We start from the raw sequence: 22,403 nt of genomic DNA on the forward strand, positions 1-22,403 counted from the left end.
CACTTTCACACATCCTCAGCAGCCCTTTGCTGAAGCACTGCAAAGTTTATCATCATTTCCCCAACACAGACACCTCTTGTTTTCTTAGAAAGGCTAACTTTGGAATTTTTCTTTCAGTCTTCACAGTGCTTGCAGTATATGGAGATACTTTCTTGTTTGTCTCCTCTCTACTGAAGCACCCCAACCCTGTCCTTCTTATCAAGGAATCTGCAATGATCCCAAAATGTCCAGTCTCTTTGCCTCATCAAGGTTACACTCCTTTAGTGCTTCCCAACAAACTAGTAGCCATTGTAGGACATACTCTGATCCCAATATCTGCTGACAATGTATTGTTGAATTTGCAAGACGAATATGGGCAGTAGTTAAAAGTGTGGCCTTTGGCATCAAGCAGACCCGGATTCAGATCTCAGGTTGGCTTGTTACCAGCTACATGATTTTCCACAAACAGCTTAACTTCTCTGTGGGAGGAAGATGCTGATTCCTGCTTCACAGAGTGGTTGCCAGGATTAGCAGAGGCGATAAAAGCTTCACATAGGCTTGGCACGGGCTTGTAAGTTCTCTGTGGCAGTTATTATCCTAAGAGCATTTGCACTTTAATGCCAGGAGATGACAATGTCTTTATCCAAAGGATGGAGTGTTTCAGGATGAGCTTCCAGGCATAGGAATAAGAAGACATCCTGAAGCAGGTGGTGCTTGAATCTTTCTGTGCAGGTAACTGCCTGTCCTCCCATGTTGGTATTTAGTTCTCCTAAGAAGGGAAATCTGAGAAGCGAAGAGGAACTCTCACATGGACTTCATTGATAGTTGACTTAGGACCTTAATGACAGATATAGCACTTTTTTTGTTTGTTTGTTTTTTTGAGACAGAGTGTTGCTCTGTGACCAGGCTGGAGTACAATGGCACAATCTCGGCTCACTGCAGCCTCTGTCTCCCGGGTTCAAGCAATTCTCCTGCCTCAGCCTCCTGAGTAGCTGGGATTATGGGTGCGCACCACCACACCTGGCTAATTTTTGTATTTTCAGCAGAGACCACGTTCAGGGTTTCACCACGTTGGTCAGGCTGGTCTCGAACTCCTGACCTCGTAATCTGCCCGCGTTGGCCTCCCAAATTGCTGGGATTACAGGCACGAGCCACCATGCCTGGCCAAATATAGCACTTTCTAATACTGTGTGGAGTGAACCAAATGTGCCAAAATAATCCAATAATGAAATTGCTCCTTTTAATTATTTTGGCATTTCCATTTGCCATAGAACAGTATTAAGTGTAGTCCCCAGACCAGCCACATCAGCTCTACCTGAGAGCTTGCTAGAAATGCAAATTCTTGGCCACATTCTAGACCTATGGAATCGGAATCTCTGAGAGTGGGCGGAGAATCTGCATTTTACCAAAGCCCTCCAGGTGACTCTGGTGCCCTGCAACATTTGAGAAGCACCATTATAGAATATCCACTCAAGCCTGTCAGCCATGGGAATTTGGAAACACTTGTTCTGCTTTGGGAGGATCCTAGCAGGTCCCTAGAGAATTTCCGTGTGTTCCCATACACTTCACTCTGAGATTCCAAGGACATACGCAGCCTTAGAGAAGACCCTGAACGTTTTGGCTGTATCACTGGTAGCATATGACATTAACAATGAGATCAAGTTCACTCTTATTTCATTAAAAAGACTCCCATTTTTTCTCCCCATGGTTTTATTCTTTTTGTTGTTGTTGTTGTTGAGATGGAGTCTCTGTTGCCCAAGCTGGAGTGCAATGGCGTGACCTTAGCTCGCTGCAACCTGCACCTCCCGGGTGCCAGTGATTCTCCTGCCTCAACCTTTAGAGTAGCTGGGATTACAGGCACCCATCACCACGCCTGGCTAATTTTTGTATTTTAGTAGAGATGGAGTTTCACCATGTTGGCCAGGCTGGTCTTGAACTCCTGACCTCAGGTGATCCGCCTGTCTCGGCCTCCCAAAGTGTTAGGATTACAGGAGTGAGCCACCGCGCCCAGCCAGCATAATTTTTTTAAAACCTGTTTCGGCCAATAATAATATTGTTGCATCATGCCTGTTTTGGAAAATATTAAGCCATTTTCCTATTTGTTCACTTATCCACACGAGGTAGATGTTAGTATTGTGTTTACAAACTAGTATTTAAAATGTGTAGTTTTTATGTTGCCTTGTCACTTTTTTTAGGGTAAAAAAAAGTCCATTTGAAATTCAATATGTTCACAATGATGTGTTTTATAATTCGTTTAAAGAGGGATGATTATTTTTTAGCTATGGTAACTATCATTGCAAAAAGAAGCCATTCACTCAGGTCACATGAGTTCTAATCACAGGAAGGAATCCCAGATGTAGGAGGTAGAGAGGGACCCTCGAAAATGATATGTCCTCGTCCTAACTCCCAGAGCCTGTAAATATGACCTTATTTGGGAAAAAGATCTTTGCAGATTGTGATTAAGTTAAGGATCTCAAGATGAGATCACTCTGAATTAAGGTGGGCCCTACATCCAATGACAAATCCTTAGAAGGGGGAACAGTCTGGGCACGGTGGCTCACACTTGTAATCCCAGCACTTTGGGAGACTGAGGCAGGCAGATCACCTGAGGTCAGGAGTTCAAGACCAGCCTGGCCAACATGGTGAAACCTCATCTCTACTAAAAATGTCAAAAAAATTAGCCAGGCGTGGTGGCAGGTGCCTGTAATCCCAGCTGCTGGGGAGGCTGAAGCAGAAGAATCACTTGAACCCGGGAGGCAGAGACTGCAGTGAGCCATTGCATTCCAGACTGGGTAATAAGAGCGAGAGTCTGTATCAAAATAAATAAATAAATAAAATAGAGAGAGACAGAGAGAGAGAGAATGGGGAACAGATGCAGAGACACAGAAGAGAAGGCCATGTGAAGACAGAAGCAGAGATTGGAGTGACACACTGCTGGCATGGCACAGCTTGATTTCAAACTCCTGGCCTCTGGAACTATGAGCAAAAATATTCCTGTTGTTCAAAGCCACCACGTTTATGGTAATTAGTGATGACAGCCCAAGGAAACTGGCAGAGCAGCTCATGACTATGCCTTTTCCTGACTATAGCTGTCAAAATTGACAACATTTGGGTTTGAGAAACTTTCTTGAGAAAATAAGTTGAGGAAGGCTCAGCACCAGGTCACTGAGTTTCCATTCCTACCGTGGGCCATAAACTCTTAAGCATACAACACTCACCAAAGGACATTCACCCAGCTTTCAGAAACCGGAGGCACAACTATTAGCATTTTATTTGTCAGACAACTATGCATGTGGACGAAGTCACATCGGTTTGCATCAGCTGTTTAGTCTCTTGGAAGACTTTGACAGTTGTGAAGTGGGAGCAAAGCTATTGTACCACCTGTAGAGACTGAACACAAAGGGTAGAGATGAGCAGACATTTCTTGTATGGTATAAGGCTGGAGAGGAGTACATGACATTAGTCTCTTAGTTATCTTGCTTGTTTAGAATGCCTAAGGATCCGTCCATTCATTCACTGAACAAACTTATGGAGCACATCCTATGAGTATGATATTAAGCACTGAGAAAGCAGCAGTATTTAAGATAAGTTCCTTGCCCTCATATAACATATACAACTAATGAGAAATGTTGGTGATAAATAGTAAACTAATAAATAAAATACTTGTACATGCCATGAAGGACATATACAAGGTAATGGAACCACCCAATAACAAGTAGTCTTACTATCCTTCTGTTTTGGGCATAAAAAAGCAGATTAAGGATAATTGTCTTGTTCATTTATTTATCTATATACTTATTTATATTCTGTCTCTGGGACTGAAAGAGCCAAAAGATCAGGGACCTAGTTTTGTTTCTTGCTGTTTCTCAAGCATGAGGACACTGCCTGGCACATAGAGGGCTCATGGTAAATATTTCCTCAATACATTTGTTGATTAAGTGAAGGTGATAGAAACTGACAGGGACCTTGAACAAGATTATTTTATTTGGATCTATATTGCATTTGTTTTTGAAATTCTTTCCTTATTTGAGCTAATATGCTTTTTATGGAAGACATTTTTTATGTGGAGAAGCTATGGGAAATTAAAACCTCATAATGTTGTAACTCATGAGAGCTAGGATACATGTTTGACCAAATTTTCTTGGTTTGTCTTTATTTCTAGATATAACATTTGCTTTCTTTTTTACAATTCACCTAAAAGCTGCTTATTTTTAAATGTGTATTTAAAACTTCAAAGTTGCAAGACTTTGAATAATTAGCTATAAAGAATCAAGGACTTCAGTTGATCTAAATTCAATGGTCTTCTTTTCTCTTCAAAATTTTAAGAGTTTGGCTGGCCTGCTGGAAGCACAGGTTTATGTTTAAAATCATCCCAAGTATAGTCGTATAACCTTGTTCTAAATTTGAAAGATATAAAATTGTTTTTCTTTGCTTTTTGTTTTCTCTTTTAGCTTTAACTATTTATTTCAAAATCAGTAAGAAAACTGAATATCCTAAGAAAAAAATACGCAAAGAACAGAGCAGGAAGTGTTGTAATAAATAAATACATTTTTAAAACAAAGAGAAGGGCCGCATTCCATGGCTCATGCCTGTAATCCTAGCACTTTGGGAGGCCGAAGCGGGTGGATCATGAGGTCAGGAGATCGAGACCATCCTGGCTAACACGGTGAAACCCCGTCTCTACTAAAAACAAAAAAATTAGCCAGACGTGGTGGCAGGTGCCTGTAGTCTCAGCCACTCGGGAGGCTGAGGCAGGAGAATCACTTGAACCCGGGAGGCAGCTCTTGCAGTGAGCCGAGATCGTGCCACTGCACTCCAGCCTGGGTGACACTAGAGTGAGACTCTGTCTCAAAAAATAAAAAAATAAAAAAAATAAATAAATGAAACAAAGAGAAAAAAATAAATACAGAGAGTCAAAAACAAAATGAAAGCTGGTTCAACCTCCTTTGCAATCAATAAATTACAAATTAAATTAATGAGTCACCATGTTTTGCATATCAGTTTGGAAAGCAACATTTTGAGGAAACAACACGTGTACTGTTGCTGTGAACATCAACTGTTTCAACTTTTGCAGGAACACTTCGACAAAATGAATTAAAAGCCTTAAATTTTTTTTTTCTTTGACCTGCTACTTTCACTTCTGAGAATATATATTAATGAAATACAATTAAGCGTATATGCATTTTTAGCTGTAAAGATAATTAAATAAAACCTTATTTGAAATAGAAAAGTATTGGACATCATCTGGCTGAGACAAGCAAAATAAAGTCGTGGCACATAATTCAATTTAGTGGTATTTGGCCATTAAAAGTAATTTTATACCAGTTTATTGACATGGGAAGATGTCAATGTGTTAGGCAAAATGTGTTGTGTTATGCACATGATGATGTGTTAGGCAAAAATAAATACATTAAGAAATAACTGTTATAGTATTGTATAAAATGTTTACATATTTTTGAGAAAGGGAAGCAGAGAGAAAGATAGGAAGGATAAAGTGTACCACAGATGTGTTTATAGTTGGTTATTTGTGGATAAGAAGATTGTGGTTGCTTTTAAATATTTTTCTTATTTGTTCATGATCTCTGACTCTCCTGTGGTGGCCACACATGCTTTTATATTGAAGTGTGTGCTTTATTTAAAATGTAAACATGTAGTTTGGCTTTAAAATTTCCATGGAGGAAACCACAGAAGCACGGCAAAGGACATTAGTAAGCAGTCTCCGTAAGGAGATACCTGGTTGGCTATCCTGTGTGAGAAGAGATGTTTCAACTTAAAAGTGGTAGAAGAAGTGCGAATATATTGTCAGTGAAATGCTGCCTTGTGCTCATCAGATTGGCAAGAAAGTAGGGACAAAGAGGGAAATAGAGTTCTGGTGGGAGGCTGCACTGGCTCATCCATCCTGGAGACTGAGTCTGGAGGGCTGTCCTGAAGAGCACATTTAGGAGCTTTTTATGTGATCAGCCATCGGTTCAGCTCCCAGGAATATGAATTTTTATCACAAAGTTGTCTGTACCAGAGAGCAGAGACCACTGAAGGGTCCATCTCTGGGATGGGGGATAAGTAAACTGTGGTCGACGGTCCCTGCAGCTACAGTTAGAAACAGGCATGCAACTAGCACTAAGGTTAGATCTGAAAAGGTCTAGTGTGGATTGCCAGATAAAATACAGGGTGCCAGTTAAATTTGAATTTCTTATAAATAATGAATACATTTTGAAGATAAGTATATCCCAAATATTTGCCCAATCTGGCAACTTTAGTCATAGAACGACAGAATTTATGATAATTAAATTATGATGATAATTAAAGCTATGTACACAGGCAAATCAAACCAATAGATTCCATAAGGATATATGTTAACATATTTATAGCTATTGCATTTGTGGGAAGGATAATAGGAAGAAAAAGAAATATGTAGTAACCAAATAAAGTCGTAAAATAAGAGAGGGCCTTGAATAGACCAATGTTTATAGTGAACTAAGTATGATTAACTCAACTCTCCATAGCTAAGTCCAAAAAGATTTTTTTTTGAGATGGAGTCTCACTCTGTCACCCAGGCTGGAGTGCAGTGGCACGATCTTGGCTCACTGCAACCCCTGCCTTCCAGGCAAGAAAATCAAGCGATTCTTGTGCCTCAGCCTCCTAAGTAGCTAGGATTACAGGCATGTGCCACCATGCCCGGCTAATTTTTGTATTTTTAGTAGAGACAGGGTTTCACCATGTTAGCCAGGCTGGTCTCAAACTCCTGACCTCAGGTGATCCTCCCATCTCGGCCTCCCAAAGTTCTGGGATTACAGATGTGAGCCACCACACCTGGCCCTAAAAAGAAATTTTTAAAAAACTTTACTGTGGTCTCCTGAAAAAATTTTTTTTTTTTTTTTTTTTTTTTAACTAAAGTCCTGATGACACTGCCTGGCTGATAAACAGAATATTCTGTTCTACAAAAAATTCTGTATGGAGTACCCTGGTACTTCTAGCAAAATTAAGTGGCAGAAAAGTGAGCAGGAGGGAGAGTGGGTAGGTGACATGGGGCTTGGAAGAAAAGAGAAAACCTTAATAATTTTATAAAACTAGTAAAATATGAAACTAATGAACAAATTAGCTAAGAACATTGGTTTGCTTAGTTTTACTCTTTTAAAAGAGGAACACGCTTACATTCTTACAGAGTAAGTATTAGTAAAAGAACATAAGTGAGCACCAATCCTTAACTGTTAGCATGGAGATAGCTAGAAAAATAAGCAAAGTTTAAATTTACCCATTGGAAAATGATGGTTCAGTACATGTCACCGAGTCACTCTTACTGCTTTAAAAACTTCTTTTTTTTAATGTTACAGCCGATTACAAGGAGAGTTTTAACACGATCGGAAACATCGAAGAGATTGCGTATAATGCTGTTTCCTTTACCTGGGACGTGAATGAAGAGGCGAAGGTGAGTGACAAAATAGCATTGATTCATTGTTCATACCTCCTAATAACGTGCCCATCCTCTGCAGTTTATTCTTTTTTAAAAGCCTCTATCGGTAGCCTCGTATTGAAAAGAAAACGAACCTTTCATCTTTTGCCTTTGGGGAGGGTAAGGGAGAAAAAAGAGCGTGCTCCTCTGTGGCTTCCTGTAGAATGTAATGAGCCAAGTTGCATGTCCCACCCAAATCCTTCAGGCCCCAGGCTTCATTTTAGCACTTGCAGCTGGGAAGATGAGGCCAGAAAACCTTTTCTCTCTGCACTGCAGATTTCCCCAAAGGCCTCTCTGTGCAGCCTCCTCCAGACACAGGGAGGAGCTCAGAGCTGATGTGTTCGTAGGTAAGCTACTGGGGAGACCGCTGACCCCTTAGCCCTTCCAGGCTTAAGCTGGTTGAAGGATGGAATACAGGAAGCAGGCTGCAGGTCCCTGAGCTCTACTGACGGAAGTGTGGCCACCAGCGTGACCTTCAGCCACTTGTTTAATGTTGGCTGCTTAACTAACCTTCTTCTGTTTTTCGGGGTGCACACATGGTTAAGAAGTACAAAGGCAAAATCTGTGGTGAAGTGAGCCCTGAGAAGAGACGTCCACTATTGCACCAGTTTGGATAAAAGAAGGCAGATTTGCTTTCCGGCCACGAGTCTCTTTGATTTTATGAAAACCCCAAACTGTTCTGCTATGCCCACTCTCCTTTCTGTGTTCCTTTCTGTGTTTCTGATCCTTGATTCTTATTTTGCACTCATGGGAAGGTGCCAGATGAAACCTAAGCTTGTTTTTTGGTTTAGTTCTGGACCATCTAGGAGGGTGTTAGAAGAGTTTGTCTTCAAGCAAATGAAAAGGTCAATGTACACTGCTCTGGTCAATGCTTTATTGTCTGAGAGCAGGGGGAAGGCTGGGTGAGAAAGGAAATGGGTTGGGAGTTTGCAGGCATGGCTACAGAAGAAGAATTGCCCAGTGTCTCATTTCACTCAAGTATAAAACAATGTAGAATAGGCTTGAGAAAGGCAGCCCAAGTGGGCAAATGGTGATAGAGTGCCCGTACAGCCTGGAGAAGTTTCTGTGGCTCAGTCTCAGTGCCTCCCAGAAAGGAAGCAGACCTTGCCATGGGGTGCAAGGTTGGTCCCACACAAAACTGTAGGCAAATGTGTCTCTAAGGTCCACTCCTCCTTCATTTAAAGTTTCCTGCCCAAGCCATGTGCTTTTGGCACTTTGTTAATCTCGGCTACCCGAGCCCCGTTCTCCCTGCCCCTCCCCTCTCCTGAGAACACTGTGCTCCTGTGCTCAGGGCTATCTGCACCTTTCCCACATTCCTGCCTAGTGCCTCCTTATTCCAACCAATGCTTGCCCTTTCTCATCGTTCCCTGTTCTCTCAGAGGCTAGACTGCTGGACCTGATCAGTAAGAGGCAGTCTGTGTGACGGCACAGGTCTAGGATGGCCACTGAGTCATCCTGAGCAAGTTATCTGACCTCTCTGGGCCTCGGTTCTGGCATGCAGAGAAACACATAGATTTCCAAATGTCTCTGCTGCAGCCAGCATCATGCTGAGGGCATAAACCACGATGGATGATCCAGTGCTCTGGGGGGTAGGCCTGGGAAACGGTAACTGAGCAACAGTGTGACCAGGGAGAGGCAGGGCCTATGTCAGAGTCCCTGGGAAGAAAATGGGGTCATGTACCTGGAAGTGTCTTATCAGTGTTAAAGGACCAGGCATGGTGGCTGATGCCTGTAATCCCAGCGCTTTGGGAGGCCAAGGTGGGAGGATCCTTGAGGCCAGAAGTTCAAGAGTAACCTGGGTAAAGTAGGGAGACCCCATGTCTACAAAATAAAATATAAAAATTAGCTGGGCAGGGTGGCATGCATCTGAAGTCCTAGCTACTCAGGAGGCAGAGGTGGGAGGATTGCTCAAGCCCAGGCGGTAAAGGCTGCAATGAACCATGATCATGCCGCTGTGCTCTAGCCTCAGTAACAGAGCAAGACCCTGTCTTAAACATACATACCACCACCACCACCACCACCAACAACAACAACAACAAGAACAACAACAACAAAACAAATGTTAAGGCAAGCTATAACTATGAGCTGTAATCATTACCATAATTTTCATTATCACGCAATCTGTGATAATGAGTGCTAGTGGGTGAATGTTTTAACTGTTCTGCTTCAATAGGAACCTTTTATAGAAATGCCTAACCTAGAAGGGACAGTTTAATGATGGAAGCTTCAGGCTCTGTAGTAAACCAATGAGATAGTTAATGTGGAGTTGAGTTGACCTTCCAGCCCAGTTCATTCCATACCACTCATCCACCATAAGCAGGAGCTTACTTTCCTTGTCTAAATGTGTGTGCCTGTGCATGTGGGTGTACATGTGAGTATGCATGTGTATGAACCATATTGCTCAGAGCAGACAAGTTTAAGCTCACATATGCTTTGAAAAATGACAGTGGAGGATATTTTATATTGCATTGTTTTATGTTGCAAAATTTGTTTAACTTCATTAATAATATTTTAAGTGACTATTACTTGGTGGCAGCAATTGTTTGAGGTTTGGGTTAATCAATAAGTAATGAAAAAAGTTCCAAATATTTTTCTCCAGACTACGGAAGAGCACTTAATGTTTTATTTTACTTTAAGTTCCTGGACACAAGTGCAGAACGTGTAGGTTTGTTGCATAGATATACGTGTACCATGATGGTTTGCTGCCCCTATCAACCCATCATCTAGGTTTTCAACAAAGCAAGAAGTAAAAGCCCTGCATGCATTACGTATTTGTCCTAAGGCTCTCCCTTCCCTAGACCCCCACCCCTCCACGGGCCCTGGTGATGTGATGTTCCCCCTCCGTGTCCATGTGTTCTTACTGTTCAGCTCCCACTTATGAGTGAGAACATGAGGTGTTTGGTTTCCTGTTCCTGTGTTAGTTACTGAAGAGCTTTTAAAGAGAAACCATAAAAGTTAAATCTACTTCATTAGAAAGGCTGAGAGGATTTTTTTTAATCTGCGGAGCCTAAGGCATTTCTCTAAAATATCATTGATTTTATAATAAGCGGACTACAAAAGGCAAAATTGCACGATTGTTGAAAAAAAGGTTTTCAACAAAGCAAGAAGTAAAAGGCATCCCTCTCACAGTGGAAGTGTTTGTGATCTTCCTGTTGCGGACCTATCTGTCACGAATAGTTGCATTTGCTTTCAAATTCCCATTGGTAACATCTGCACACAAATCTTTCCTAGGCTTCAGGGCAGCAGGCCCTTTCAGTATCACATGATATTTTAGTTTGTATGTCCAGAGGACACAAACTTGTGGCCTGCAGCCTTTAGATGGTCCACAGAATGCATATATGTATGTGTGTGTTATGCATTTTTGTACTTCTATTTAAAATTTTAACATTTTTTGGCCCACATTAAATAATCAGAAGATTATTATTTTTAAAAATCCAGGTTTTTAAGTCTCTTGGATAATTGAAGATTCTGGCAACCATTAAGCCCTAGTGTTTGCAAGGTGATGAGTGACTCTGATAAGGTACTGGGCTCTTTATGGCTTTCTCTAGCATTCTCCATTCTGGAATTTTCCCTGCCTAGCCCTGGTGAACATTTGAGTTTTCATGCCCAACTATGCCCCCCAGGCAACTGATATGCAGATTAGCTCTTCACTGCCTTTCAGCATTTAGGAGGGTAGTGACACAATGCAGGTTGAAGCCGTAGGTAGGTTCAGTCTTTCTGCCTGGAGCTCAGAGGAATGGGGCAAGCAAGGCCACCAGCATTCCCTGGCTCCCTGGCTCCTTTGGCCTGGTCCTCATGGTGCTGCAGCTGCAGCAGGCCAGGCACTGATTTGTGTCCCCACTGCTGAAGAGGGAATCTGTGACATTCTTCTGAATGCTCAGAACAGTGGTAAATCTTGGTCTTTCAAGATGTTAAAAAAAAAAACAAAACACCAGAAACCCCCTCGATCCAAATGTGAATACATATCAACAAGCTGGATAATACCAGCTGAGGATTAAGAATGAGGGTTTTTTTGGCACCAAGTTTTATATATCATCTTTGGAGCCGGCCATATCAGAGGAGACCTTCTAAATATGCTTTAAAGCCATGGCAGCATCATTGGAGAAACCTGTATGTCTTCCCAAGATGATTATGTTAAAGGATAGTTTTTATTTGGATATTTAGGTTTTGATGCATTTATTTAAAAAACAAAAACCAAAAAAACCAATCCAGTATTTGGTATTCTTGCCACAGATCTATAATCAAGACCTGATGATAAGGCGTATGGATTTTTCCAAAGCATACATTTTCTTTCATTGCTGACTTACATTTTATTTCTACCTCTCATTTAGCATGAACAGAAAAAAAGGAAAGACATGAAACTCTAATCATTTAATTTAATTAAATTATAGGAAAACATTTTCCCAGGGAAGGTGTTAAAGCTATTAGTTAAAACGAGGTTTGGGGATTAATTCCAGATTTGCAGTGTCCGTTGCAGGCGGATTCTCGCAGAACTATTGCAGAGTTCTTCAACCCAGAACCCGTTTTGCTGGTTGTGACACAGAGTCTTTGCAGCAGAAATAGTCTCCAACAGGATCGGCTTTTGTCCTCAGGGTCTCTGCAGTCTGGAAGCCTGTGTAATGTGAACAGGTGTCCCTGGGCTGCTGATATCCAGGTGGACAAGGTTCTGAGTGTCCACACTGTTACTGCTTGGAAATTGATGGTGGGCAGGGCCCAGTGTGTGGCAGCAGAAAGAGCACTGAAAAGGGGTTCAGACCACCAGATTCTAGCCCTGGCACGCAAGTAACTGGCTTTTTACTTCCGTTTTTTTTTTTTTTTTTTTTTTTGGAAAATAAAAGCCACAAAACAATGGGAACTGTGTGTGTGCACATATGTGTGTGTGTAGATTAAGATCCCATCCATATGATCCCAATGGGAGGACTTCTGTGTCATATTCTTTCACATGACTCCCATTTACAAGAATTTTTAAATTTTCATTCTCTCCTTACCCAAACACTGGCACCTAAGAAGTAGATTTGTTGGTCACTAATCCCTAAGATGAGGAATTCCCACGCCAGACCCTAGTGAGTTATTAAAGGGCTGTGAGCTCAGATTCCTGGCATCGAGCACTGCCTTTTCCAAGTGATGACATCACCCCCAGAGCAGAGTGCAGCAAACCCTAATTACAGACTTCCTTTTCTCCTAGATTTCTAAGGAGTCTTGAAACTGGGCCCCTTATTTTCATCCAGGGCTGTTTTCTCTGTTCACAATGATTTTAAGATTAAACCAATCTTGGTGCGCTACAAAGACCTCCCTCATGTGACCACAGGGAAGAATTACTTGAGCATTAAAGATGCTTAGTGCTTTGCACTGACTTTCAGGAACATGTTTCCTTTTCGGATTTTTTCACTGGAACACTGTAACAATTCCTCCATGTCTCTACGCTTCACCCTTCCTTGGTTTATAATACATAAGGTTTGAAAAAGCTTTCTTTCCATGAATATTTTTTTAAATTGCTCTGCCTCCAAGCCTTTTAGAATGACCTTAGTTCAGGATTCACTGAAACTGTTCACTACCATTGTGTCCAGAATTGGTGGGTTCTTCGTCTCGCTGACTTCAAGAATGAAGCCGCGGACTCTCACGGTGAGTGTTACAGTTCTTAAAGATGGTGTGTTTGAAGTTTGTCCTTCAGGTGTTCAGATGTGTCTGGAGTTTCTTCCTTCTGGTGGGTTAGTGGTCTCGCTGGCTTCAGGAGTGAAGCTACAGACCTCCACCTTGTTACAGCTCTTAAAGGCAGCATGTCTGGAGTTGTTCATGCCTCTCGGTGGCTTCCTGGTCTCACTGGCTTCAGGCATGAAGCTGCAGACCTTCACAATGAGCGTTATAGCTCATAAAGGTGGCGCAAACCCAAAGAGTGAGCAGCAGCAGGATTTATTGCCAAGAGCAAAAGAACAAAGGTTCCACAATCAGAAGAGAACCCCAACTAGTTACCAGCGCTACCGTGGGCAGCCTGCTTTTATTTCCTTGTCTGACCCCACCCACATCATGCCAATTGGTCCATTTTACAGAGAACTGATTGCCCCATTTTACAGAGAGCTGATTGGTCCGTTTTGACAGGGTGCTGATTGGTACGTTTACAAACCTTGAGCTAGACACAGAGTGCTGATTGGTGCATTTGCAATCCTTTAGCTAGACACAAAAGTTCTGCAAGTCCCCACTAGATTAGCTAGACACAGAGCAGTGATTGGTGTGTTTACAAACCTTGAGCTAGACACAGGGTGCTGATGGGTGCGTTTACAAACCTTGAGCTAGACATAAAAGTTCTCCAACTCCCCACCTGACTCAGGAGCCCAGCTGGCTTAGCCTAGTGGATGCTGCAGGGGGGCTGCAGCCTGAGCTGCCCTCCAGTCCCCTGCCCCTCACGCCCACACTCCTCAGCTCTTGGGCGGTTGATGGGATAGGGCAGTTGATGGGATCCGCTGGTCGGTGGGATCAGGCGGCGCCGTAGAGCAGGGGGCGGCGCCCGTCGGGGAGGCGGCTGAGACCCAGCGAGAATTCCAGCGCAGCGCGACGGTGCTGGATGACCCTGCGCGGCTCCTCAAGTGCAGCCCGAGTGGACACTGAGGCCGAGGAGGCGCCGGGAGGGAGCGAGGGCTGCTAGCACGTTGTCACCTCTCACTATCACACTAAATAATCATGCTGACAAATAAATCTACTACTAGCCATCTCCGATCTTTATGATTTTTAGAAAAGTCCATTATAATTCAATAATATAAAACTCTGATCTCCCAGGGTTATTCTTTGCTGCCTTCTAGGCCAGTGCCTCCGTTTTCAGAAGCAGAGTGATTACTTTCCTGAGCCATGTGTATCCCACTCCCCCCTTCCGCTGTGTGTTGAGTTGCAGGAGAGGACTTAGGGGTATTGGTTTGTCTACCCTTCTGCTTTGTTAGAGCATCAGCAAATGTTCTTCCTGCATTTTGGGATTGGGGAGGACCTTCCAGACAGGAAGTTGTTGCAGTTTTTGAAAGGGCCAAGGACAAAGTAAGGCATCTGTTTTTATCTCTGTTAATAAATTTTCCTAATGAGATTGGAGGTGGGCAGGGCTGAAACCCAATGGAGGTGGGGAAGGGAGCAAGAGTCTAAGAGGCATCATGGATAATCTTCTTGGGCCTCTCAGATTCTGATTCCACTAAATATGACCTCTCAACGTATCAGGCCCTGCAAGATTGGGCAAATGGAAAAAGTGAATTTAGAACTCAGGGCCCTATGAGTCCAGAGCCCATGCTGTTGACTATCCTGATAGAGAGAAATCTGATTTTTGTTTAAACCAAAGCAAGCTATGATTTTCCTTCTTCAAGCAATCTATAGGGGACAAACTGTGCGCATCCAGAAAGAAAGAAAATGAGTGGCTAACCCCATTTCCTCAAGCAAAGCAGTTCAATCAGGCCACCCTGCTTTTGCCACCTGCCCTGTCCTCATGCCACACTTTCTCCTTCCCCACAAAAATGGGCCTGCTGGTCCAGCACTTCCAGCACATAGGGCTCTCCCTATCCACGTCTTCTGTTACCCTGGTACATCACCTGTCCGTATCATACATATTGACCGGAACTGATGTGGGAGTGAAAATTCCTTGCACTCTTCAATGGAGCATTTGCATGCTGATTAGCCTAACACTAGTGAGATCCTCTGCAAAAATTAGTGCATGCTTTCAATTACAGTGCTGAGACATATCAGTGTTTTCTTCTCCATGCCTTTACACATTTATTCTTCATTTCCCCCATCTCTCTCCAGCTCCTTTCCCTGGTATCCTGAATTTCATTTTTATTCATTTACATGATCTCTTACACCTTTCTCTAGTATATTTCTTCTGTTATGAATAGTGGAGGCAATTCCTTGCTTTTTTTTTTTTTTTTTTTTTTTTTTGCAAAACCATGCAAGAAGCACAGCACTAAAAAATTTCCAAAACAAGAATGAGGATTATGATCAGAGAAGATGAAGCTTGCAGGAGGCATACAGTGACCCTCCACTCTACATGCGCAACTTAAGAAATCCAACAAACAAATCCTCACATTTACCAGGATGGTAATTGGAAATGACTACTTACGCATAAGCCAATTTTCCTTTTAAAGAGAGATTCCTGTAATCTTGGTTCTCTTTGGAATGCTTCAAATGCATTGGATTTACGAAAGAGGTGTGTATGTAATTTTTGAAACTGTGGGAAAATGCAAGGTGAGGAGACATGTTGATATTTCCTCTGGGTCCTATTTGCATTAATAGTTTTGCCCCATTGCCTTCCTGTTGGATTTTGCTTTAATACTAACAAGTACATATCGTCTAAGAACTGAGAGCCTGTCTCAGGGAGGTAAACAGGGATGTGCTAAGATGAGCTGGCTGGTGAGAGGAAACTAGAAGTGCAAGTTGAAAGTAAAATGTTCTCATCTGTATTTGTAAATCCATTTTTAAGGGAGAAAATGAAGTTGATTTAAATGTCCCAGCACTGCCTGACAGCTGCCCTGGACTTAGGAGTGCATCTGATGTGGCTTGGGTCATGGTGACGACAGTGAACTGGCTTCATGTTGTGAGATGTGACTAGAGCCATCATATAGGCTGGCTTACTATTTCCGTAGAAAACCTAACTCTCTTCCTCCTCTTACTTCCTCCGCTCACCTCCTCTCTCAGTGTTGTCTTTTCAAGGTGAGCAAGCCAAGCCTAGCTTTCTGCTCCAGCAGCTGCTATTAGAGAGGAAAAACAGCTCTGTGTCCTCGTTATCTCAATTTCAGTAGCTTGAAAGATAAGATGGTGAGAACCGCAGGGCTTTCGCCATAGCTTATGAAAAAGGAATAAATTGGAGAAAACACAGGTGTTCTAACTTCTCGTATACTGCAAATTATTCAGTCTCTTTGGGTGAAAAATAAGGTTATACTAATTGAAAGTCCGGCTTGTGTTCAGTACCATATCATGGCTAATCCATTAAGTTGTCTCAAATGTGTTATTTTTCTCCTTTCCCTCCCTCTGTCTCTCTTCCTTTTTGGTCTAAACTGCTTAATCAGTTTTTATTGAGCCTCCATTGTATGCCAAGCCAGCTCTTTTGAAAATTAAAGTTTCGGTAGTCTTAACGAATCATGCTTTCCGAAGGGCTGTTCCTAAATGGACAGCGTTCTTGTTCTGCTGAACTCCATTGCTGGATATCAAAGGAGAAGGAAAGATGTGTAAATACTGTTTTTCAGGATGAAAATGGAAACCAAAGGACTGTCTGAAGGAGACTACATTCCTGAGTGCCCTGTGGGTTCATGACCTTGCTTATTCCCCAGCCCGCACCCCTCAGCAGCCCAGTGCTTTTGACTGGGGAGTTCTTTTTCTGCTTACAAGACAGTCTAGGATGATATGGGGTTGGTAGATGTTAATGATCAAGAAAAAGTTATATTCCATTTTTTTGCCTAAATTAATGTATTGCCTGATTTTAAATAGGCAATCTTGTGGAAAATTACAGAATATTACAAAACATATCCCTTGGTCTCAAAAGTAAAAATAGGGTTGGGGGATACTCCTAGGAGGGGTCTTGAAAGATTGAATTGCACACTGCAAAGCAGGGCAAATGGCATTTTTATGTGTTTGCTGAGGTGTGGTGTGGGTAAAGGAAGCCTTACAAGAGAAAAGTAAACATTTGCTGGAGTCTTTGGTATTGAACTTAAACAAAGCCATGCCTTTGTTCCAGTTTTATAAGGTAATGGATGTTAGGAAAAGCTATAAAGCTGGAGTTAATTCATATATAAAAGGAATAATCTTTGGAAGGCATCTCACCAAAGGTATCAATGGCTAGATCTTTGTTAGAATTTTTTCTGGACTGAATTTTGCTTAGGACTCTGTAATTAACATGTACGAACTATTGTATTGTGCAGAGAATTAGACTGCATACTTGGATTTCATAAAATGATTGTGTGTGCGTGTATACACAATGACTAATATTTGTTCAGTGATTACCCTATACCAGGCACTCTGCCAGGCACTCCATATACATTATGCAATATTCATATTTTTAAGTGAATAACAATTTCCATGTAACTAATGAGGAATTTGAAGCCCAGAAAAGTTAACTAGCTTACCTGAGGTTGCACAGCTAGTGCATGGTAGAGCTGGAATTCTAACCTTGGGCTGTCTGGTTCTGAAGCATGTGCTTTTTCCATGGCACCTTTTTGTTTTGGAAAGACCTAGTAGTAATATCTCCTTTCACCTCTGACAAGGGAATAATCATTCCTGTGAAGCAGCACACCCACTGCATATCAGGCACTGGGCCAGGTGGTGGAGGTCCTGAACAAACAAGCCAGGCAGAATCCCTGCGCTTAGAGAATGTTTGGACTAGGCTAGGAACTGAGATGCAGATGTAAATAATTGAAATATAAGGCAGGTAAGTGACAGTGACTCTACGGGAGATAAAGTGCTAGAAGAAAAGGTCTGAAGAGAGAGGCAGCTCCATTATTTATTTTTTTACATTTTATTTTTTAAAATTTCAAGTGAAAAATTGAAAGACTAATACATTTGATACCACTTACCCTTCACCTAGATTGACTCATTGTTAATATTTTGCCAGATTTACTTTATTTCTCTCTCTCTTTCTCTCTCTTTCACACACACACACACACACACACACCCCTACACCTTAGTTCTAAGTACTTCAGCATGTAGAGAGGTCCTCTTTCTGTGGGATTGGGAAGGTACAAGGAAGGATGTGGCACGTAGGGTGTGTTTTCAGGATCAGGTGGACTTAGACATAAGGAAGCTGGAAGAAGAGTGTGCAGTGGGGAACAAGGGAGCATCCAAAGGTGCAGAACCTGGAAAGCACAAGGAGAGAGGGCACTGCGCCACTCAGGAGAGTGTGACACTCAGGAGACAAGTTAGTGTTAGTTGTAAAGAGGGGATGATAGAAGTCATGACAAAGGATGAGATTGCTGTGGAGAGAATTGGAGGGTGGGCAAAACAGGGTGAAGGATGGGACTTTAGAAAATGTAGAGGGAGAGGAGCTGGAGAAGGAAGGGGTGGTGAGTAAGAGCAGAGAAGAAAGGGGAAGGAAGGAAGGAGAAGGAAGGGGTGGTGAGTAAGAGCAGAGAAGAAGAAAGGGGAAGGAAGGAAGGAGAAGGAGGACAAAGAGGACAAGAGAGGGCCACCAAAGTCCAATGGTTTAGGCAGTGATTGTTCAAACTGTGATCCTCAATAAGCAGCATCAGTGCTGACTTGGGAGATTGTTAGAAACACAAATATTTGTATCTCCCAACCCAGGCCCACTGAATTAGAAACTCTGGGGATGAGGCCCTGTAACCTGTGTTTCAGCCAGGCCTCCTGGCGATTCTGATGCATATTAAATTAGGAAACGCCTGTTATAAAGATGCTGCTGAGAAGGCTGCCCTTGCTTTGAAGAAAGCAATTTCAGAAGTAAATTTATACACGCACATGTGAACAAAAGCCACGTAGAAAGAAGTTCATTGCAGCATTGTTTATGACAGGAAAACACTGGAAACAACCTAATGTTGAAGAAATTGTCATTCCATATTTCATGCTTTTTTAAAGAGAGAGAGAAAGTGATCTTCAGACTTCATTGTTAAGTGAAAAAAGCAAGATGCAGACCTGTGTGCGTTTTATGCTACCACTTGTGTAAAATAGGAAATGATGTGTATTTGCATTTGCATAACGTGTTTCTGGAAAGATACTCAAGAAATTGTTGGCTGGCTGGGGAACAAGGAAGGGAGGTAATTTTCACAGTTTACCCTTTTGTGCCTTTTGGATTTTGTACCATATTCAGGTATTGCGAACTCAAAACAAGTTTTAAGTATTAAACATGGACAGAAAAAGCTTCATGTAATAAATGTTGAAAAAGTCGAGTGAGTTAATCTTTCCATCTGTACTGAAGTTCTTCTGCCTGGGAGCTCATTATTTCACCAAGCAGCCCAATCTCTCATTATGCAGTGTCAAAAGTCTCCCTCACCCCGATGTGCTGCTTCGCAAGATCTGCTCATGACAGAGCCGAGTGGGAGAAACTGTTGTAGTTTGAAGAGCAGTGAAGGTTTCTGCCTGAGTGACTTCCCCGTGCTCTCCCCAGCAATACCTGGGATTCAACCCCTCCCAAAGTGCTGTGGGGAGAGAGATTTAATGTTTTTAAATCAATGTTCCTTAATTAAATGTTTGTTCCACTAATGCAAATCAGAACTCATCTACCTTTGGATCATTTGAAGTTAGCTTCACAAAATCCCCAGGGAGAGAATCCGGCTGGAAGGTAGCAATAGAGGGAGGAAGTAGTAATCCTACAGGAAGGAGGGCTTGAACTGGGGGACCCTGGGAATGCTAAGGAGGCCACCCAGGCAGGAGCATTCAGGGAGGTAAAATGGAGAGGACTTTGTTGACTCTGCCATGTGGGTGAGAGCTTGGAGTTCAAGAACAGGACCAGCTGAGAGACGAGGTGTCTGAACAGAGAGAGATAATGTTGATGATAGTAAAATTCTTTCGATGTTCATGACACTCTACAGTTTAAAAATATTATTTCATTTAAGTGTCACAGTACCAAGGTAGGGATTGCTATGCCTATTTAAAAGAAGAAAGTGAGGCCCAGAAAGGTTAGACAATGAGTCCAAGGCTGTAGTGCTAGGGTTTGCACCAGGCACACCATTTTGAGCCTCTTGGCAGATATTTTTTTCTGGCTTTGCTTTACTTTCATTATAATCAAACTCAGGTTTGGCTTCTCACCACTTGAAAGCCAGACTCAAGAGACAAGGGTTGGTGGAAGGAAAAGCAGGTTTATTCAGAAAGGAGCATAACCAAGAAGATGGTGAGCTAATGTTCTAAGGTACCATCATAGGTCAGTACAACCTTTAGGCTCTTTCAATAGTAAGGGCAGGAGGACAAGAAGGGGGTTGAGATCAAGAGGTAACCAGTGACTGCAGACATCTGGACAGCAGTGAGTGTCCGAGGAGGCTGGGAACTTCCTTGTCCTTGAACAGGTCACAGTGCTCCTAAAAATCTTTAACAAAACATAGTTAGTTGTTTACATACTTCCCCTTTCATCCCAGGATTAGTTATAAAAGCTACATGACTGCTGTTTTCACATATTACGTCAGTGCTCTGAAATCATCCTTGCCTATGTGTAGGAATGGGTAAAGACCCCTTAAACAAAAATGGAGTTAGTTATGTTAGTTCTTTTGCTGTCTCACTGTTATGTCTTCTCACTCTCCAGCTTCAGAGAAAGCTCTTTCTTCCTCTCATAAAACTTCACTTGTGAGTTGATCTCCTTTATCCCCTGCTTCTGAGGCTCTTGACTCCCACAGCCACTCCTCTCTGCAGCCTCTTACATACCTCATCTCTTGTCGTGTGGACGCCTCCTTCATCTCAGAAGTGCACGTCTGCTGGGCCAGCTGCCCGCTCCCAGTGCTCCCATCTCTCCCTTAGCTGAGGTGCTTCTTCTCCATCTCTTTGACCTGTCTCACTTGCCCAGCAATCACCTTCCTCTCCTCCCTTCCATTGGTCTGGCCTCTGGAAGTAGCATGGATGCTCTCCACTACAGAACACAATGACCTTTTCTCAGTCTTCATGCCCCTGTCCTCTCTGTAGCTTGGATGTTGGAGGCTGTGGCCACAGCTCTATCTGCCTTGGCCTCAGAGATGCACACTTGGCCTCATTCAGTGCTTATTACTGGATCACAGTGATAAAAACAGATTGATCTGCCTCTTTCCTCACCACTCCCTGCCTTTCAGGTTCTTTCTTCACTTTCCAGATATAAACCCTCCTTTTCCATTAGGGTGATCTCTACATTTTTTCAGAGCCAGCATGAGCTTTTTTCCCCTTCCATCTCTCTTTCTCCTGTCTCAAGACTCCTACAGGAAATCTTCCCTGGCTGCCTTGTTGAGCTCTCTTCTTCTTCTTTCTTTTTTTTTGAGATGAAGTCTCGCTCTGTCACCTAGGCTGGAATGCAATGGCGGGATCTCAGCTCACTAAAACCTCTGCCTCCCAGGTTCAAGCAATTCTCCTGCCTCAGCCTCCCCAGTAGCTGGGATTACAGGCATGTACCACCATGCCCGGCTTATTTTTGTATTTTTAGTAGATATGTCGTTTCACCATGTTGGCCAGGCTAGTCTCGAACTGCTGACCTCAGGTGATCCACCTGCCTCAGCCTCCCAAAGTGCTGGGATTGTAGGTGTGAGCCACCATGCCTGACCTTCTCTCTTCTTAAAGCAAACAGAGTCTGGAGTGTTCAATTTAATATCTAATTACGTACTTTCCACAACAGTGAATACTGTTGGACCCCCACCTTTTCCTTGAGGGTAGGGCCCTGCCATAGATAGACTTCTGTATTTCCCATAGCCTCTATATATAGCATCTTCATAGTGCGGGTGGATGGATGGATGGATGGATAGATAGATAGATAGATAGATAGATAGATAGATAGATAGATAGATATTGATGAAGATATTCATGCTTAATATATAGTTGATGCTCAATTTATGATTGTTGATACATAACATCTGGTCAGAGCAGCTAACTCCACTGTACTAAATTGACTTCAGCTACTCATATTAATCTCTGCTCTTAGGAGCTATTGCTTATGAAAGCAAGAACATAGATAAAGTTGTGTTTAGAAAAATAATTTATCTTCTCTTAAGTTGTTGGACAAATATTTGTTGACTGTCTACCATAGGCCTAGTACTGGGAATACAGTGAGCTTGAAGCAGACAAGTACCCTCCTCTTAAGGGCTTTTCAGCATCATGCAGCAAACAGATAATTAAACACTAAGCAAATAAATAATAAGATAACTTCAAGTAATTGTATGTGCTATGAAGAGAGGAGAAAAGAGAAATTTGACAGACTCTGCCACTGGTCATGGGCCAAGGGGTTGAGAGGAGGAGGAAGAAGAGGTAAAAGGCAGCTCTCCATGGAATGGTCAAGGCAGATATTTCTGCAGAGTTGACATTGGACTGAATCTGAATGAGAAGAAGGAGCTGGCAGTGTGATGAT

General features: G+C 42.5%; 1 protein-coding gene across 2 annotated transcripts in view; it reads left to right on the forward strand.

Moving 5' to 3' along the window:
• The window catches only part of GRHL2 (grainyhead like transcription factor 2), a 184,209-nt gene that overhangs the window by 103,006 nt on the left and 58,800 nt on the right, over positions 1 to 22,403 (forward strand). For both annotated transcript variants that reach the window (XM_025393836.1, XM_025393834.1), the window contains exon 8: positions 7,311 to 7,405. In XM_025393836.1, coding sequence (XP_025249621.1) covers positions 7,311 to 7,405 — 95 coding nt within the window. The remainder of the gene's footprint in view (positions 1 to 7,310; positions 7,406 to 22,403) is intronic.

This window comes from Theropithecus gelada, chromosome 8 (genome assembly GCF_003255815.1).
Source record: "Theropithecus gelada isolate Dixy chromosome 8, Tgel_1.0, whole genome shotgun sequence".
NCBI lineage: Eukaryota > Metazoa > Chordata > Mammalia > Primates > Cercopithecidae > Theropithecus > Theropithecus gelada.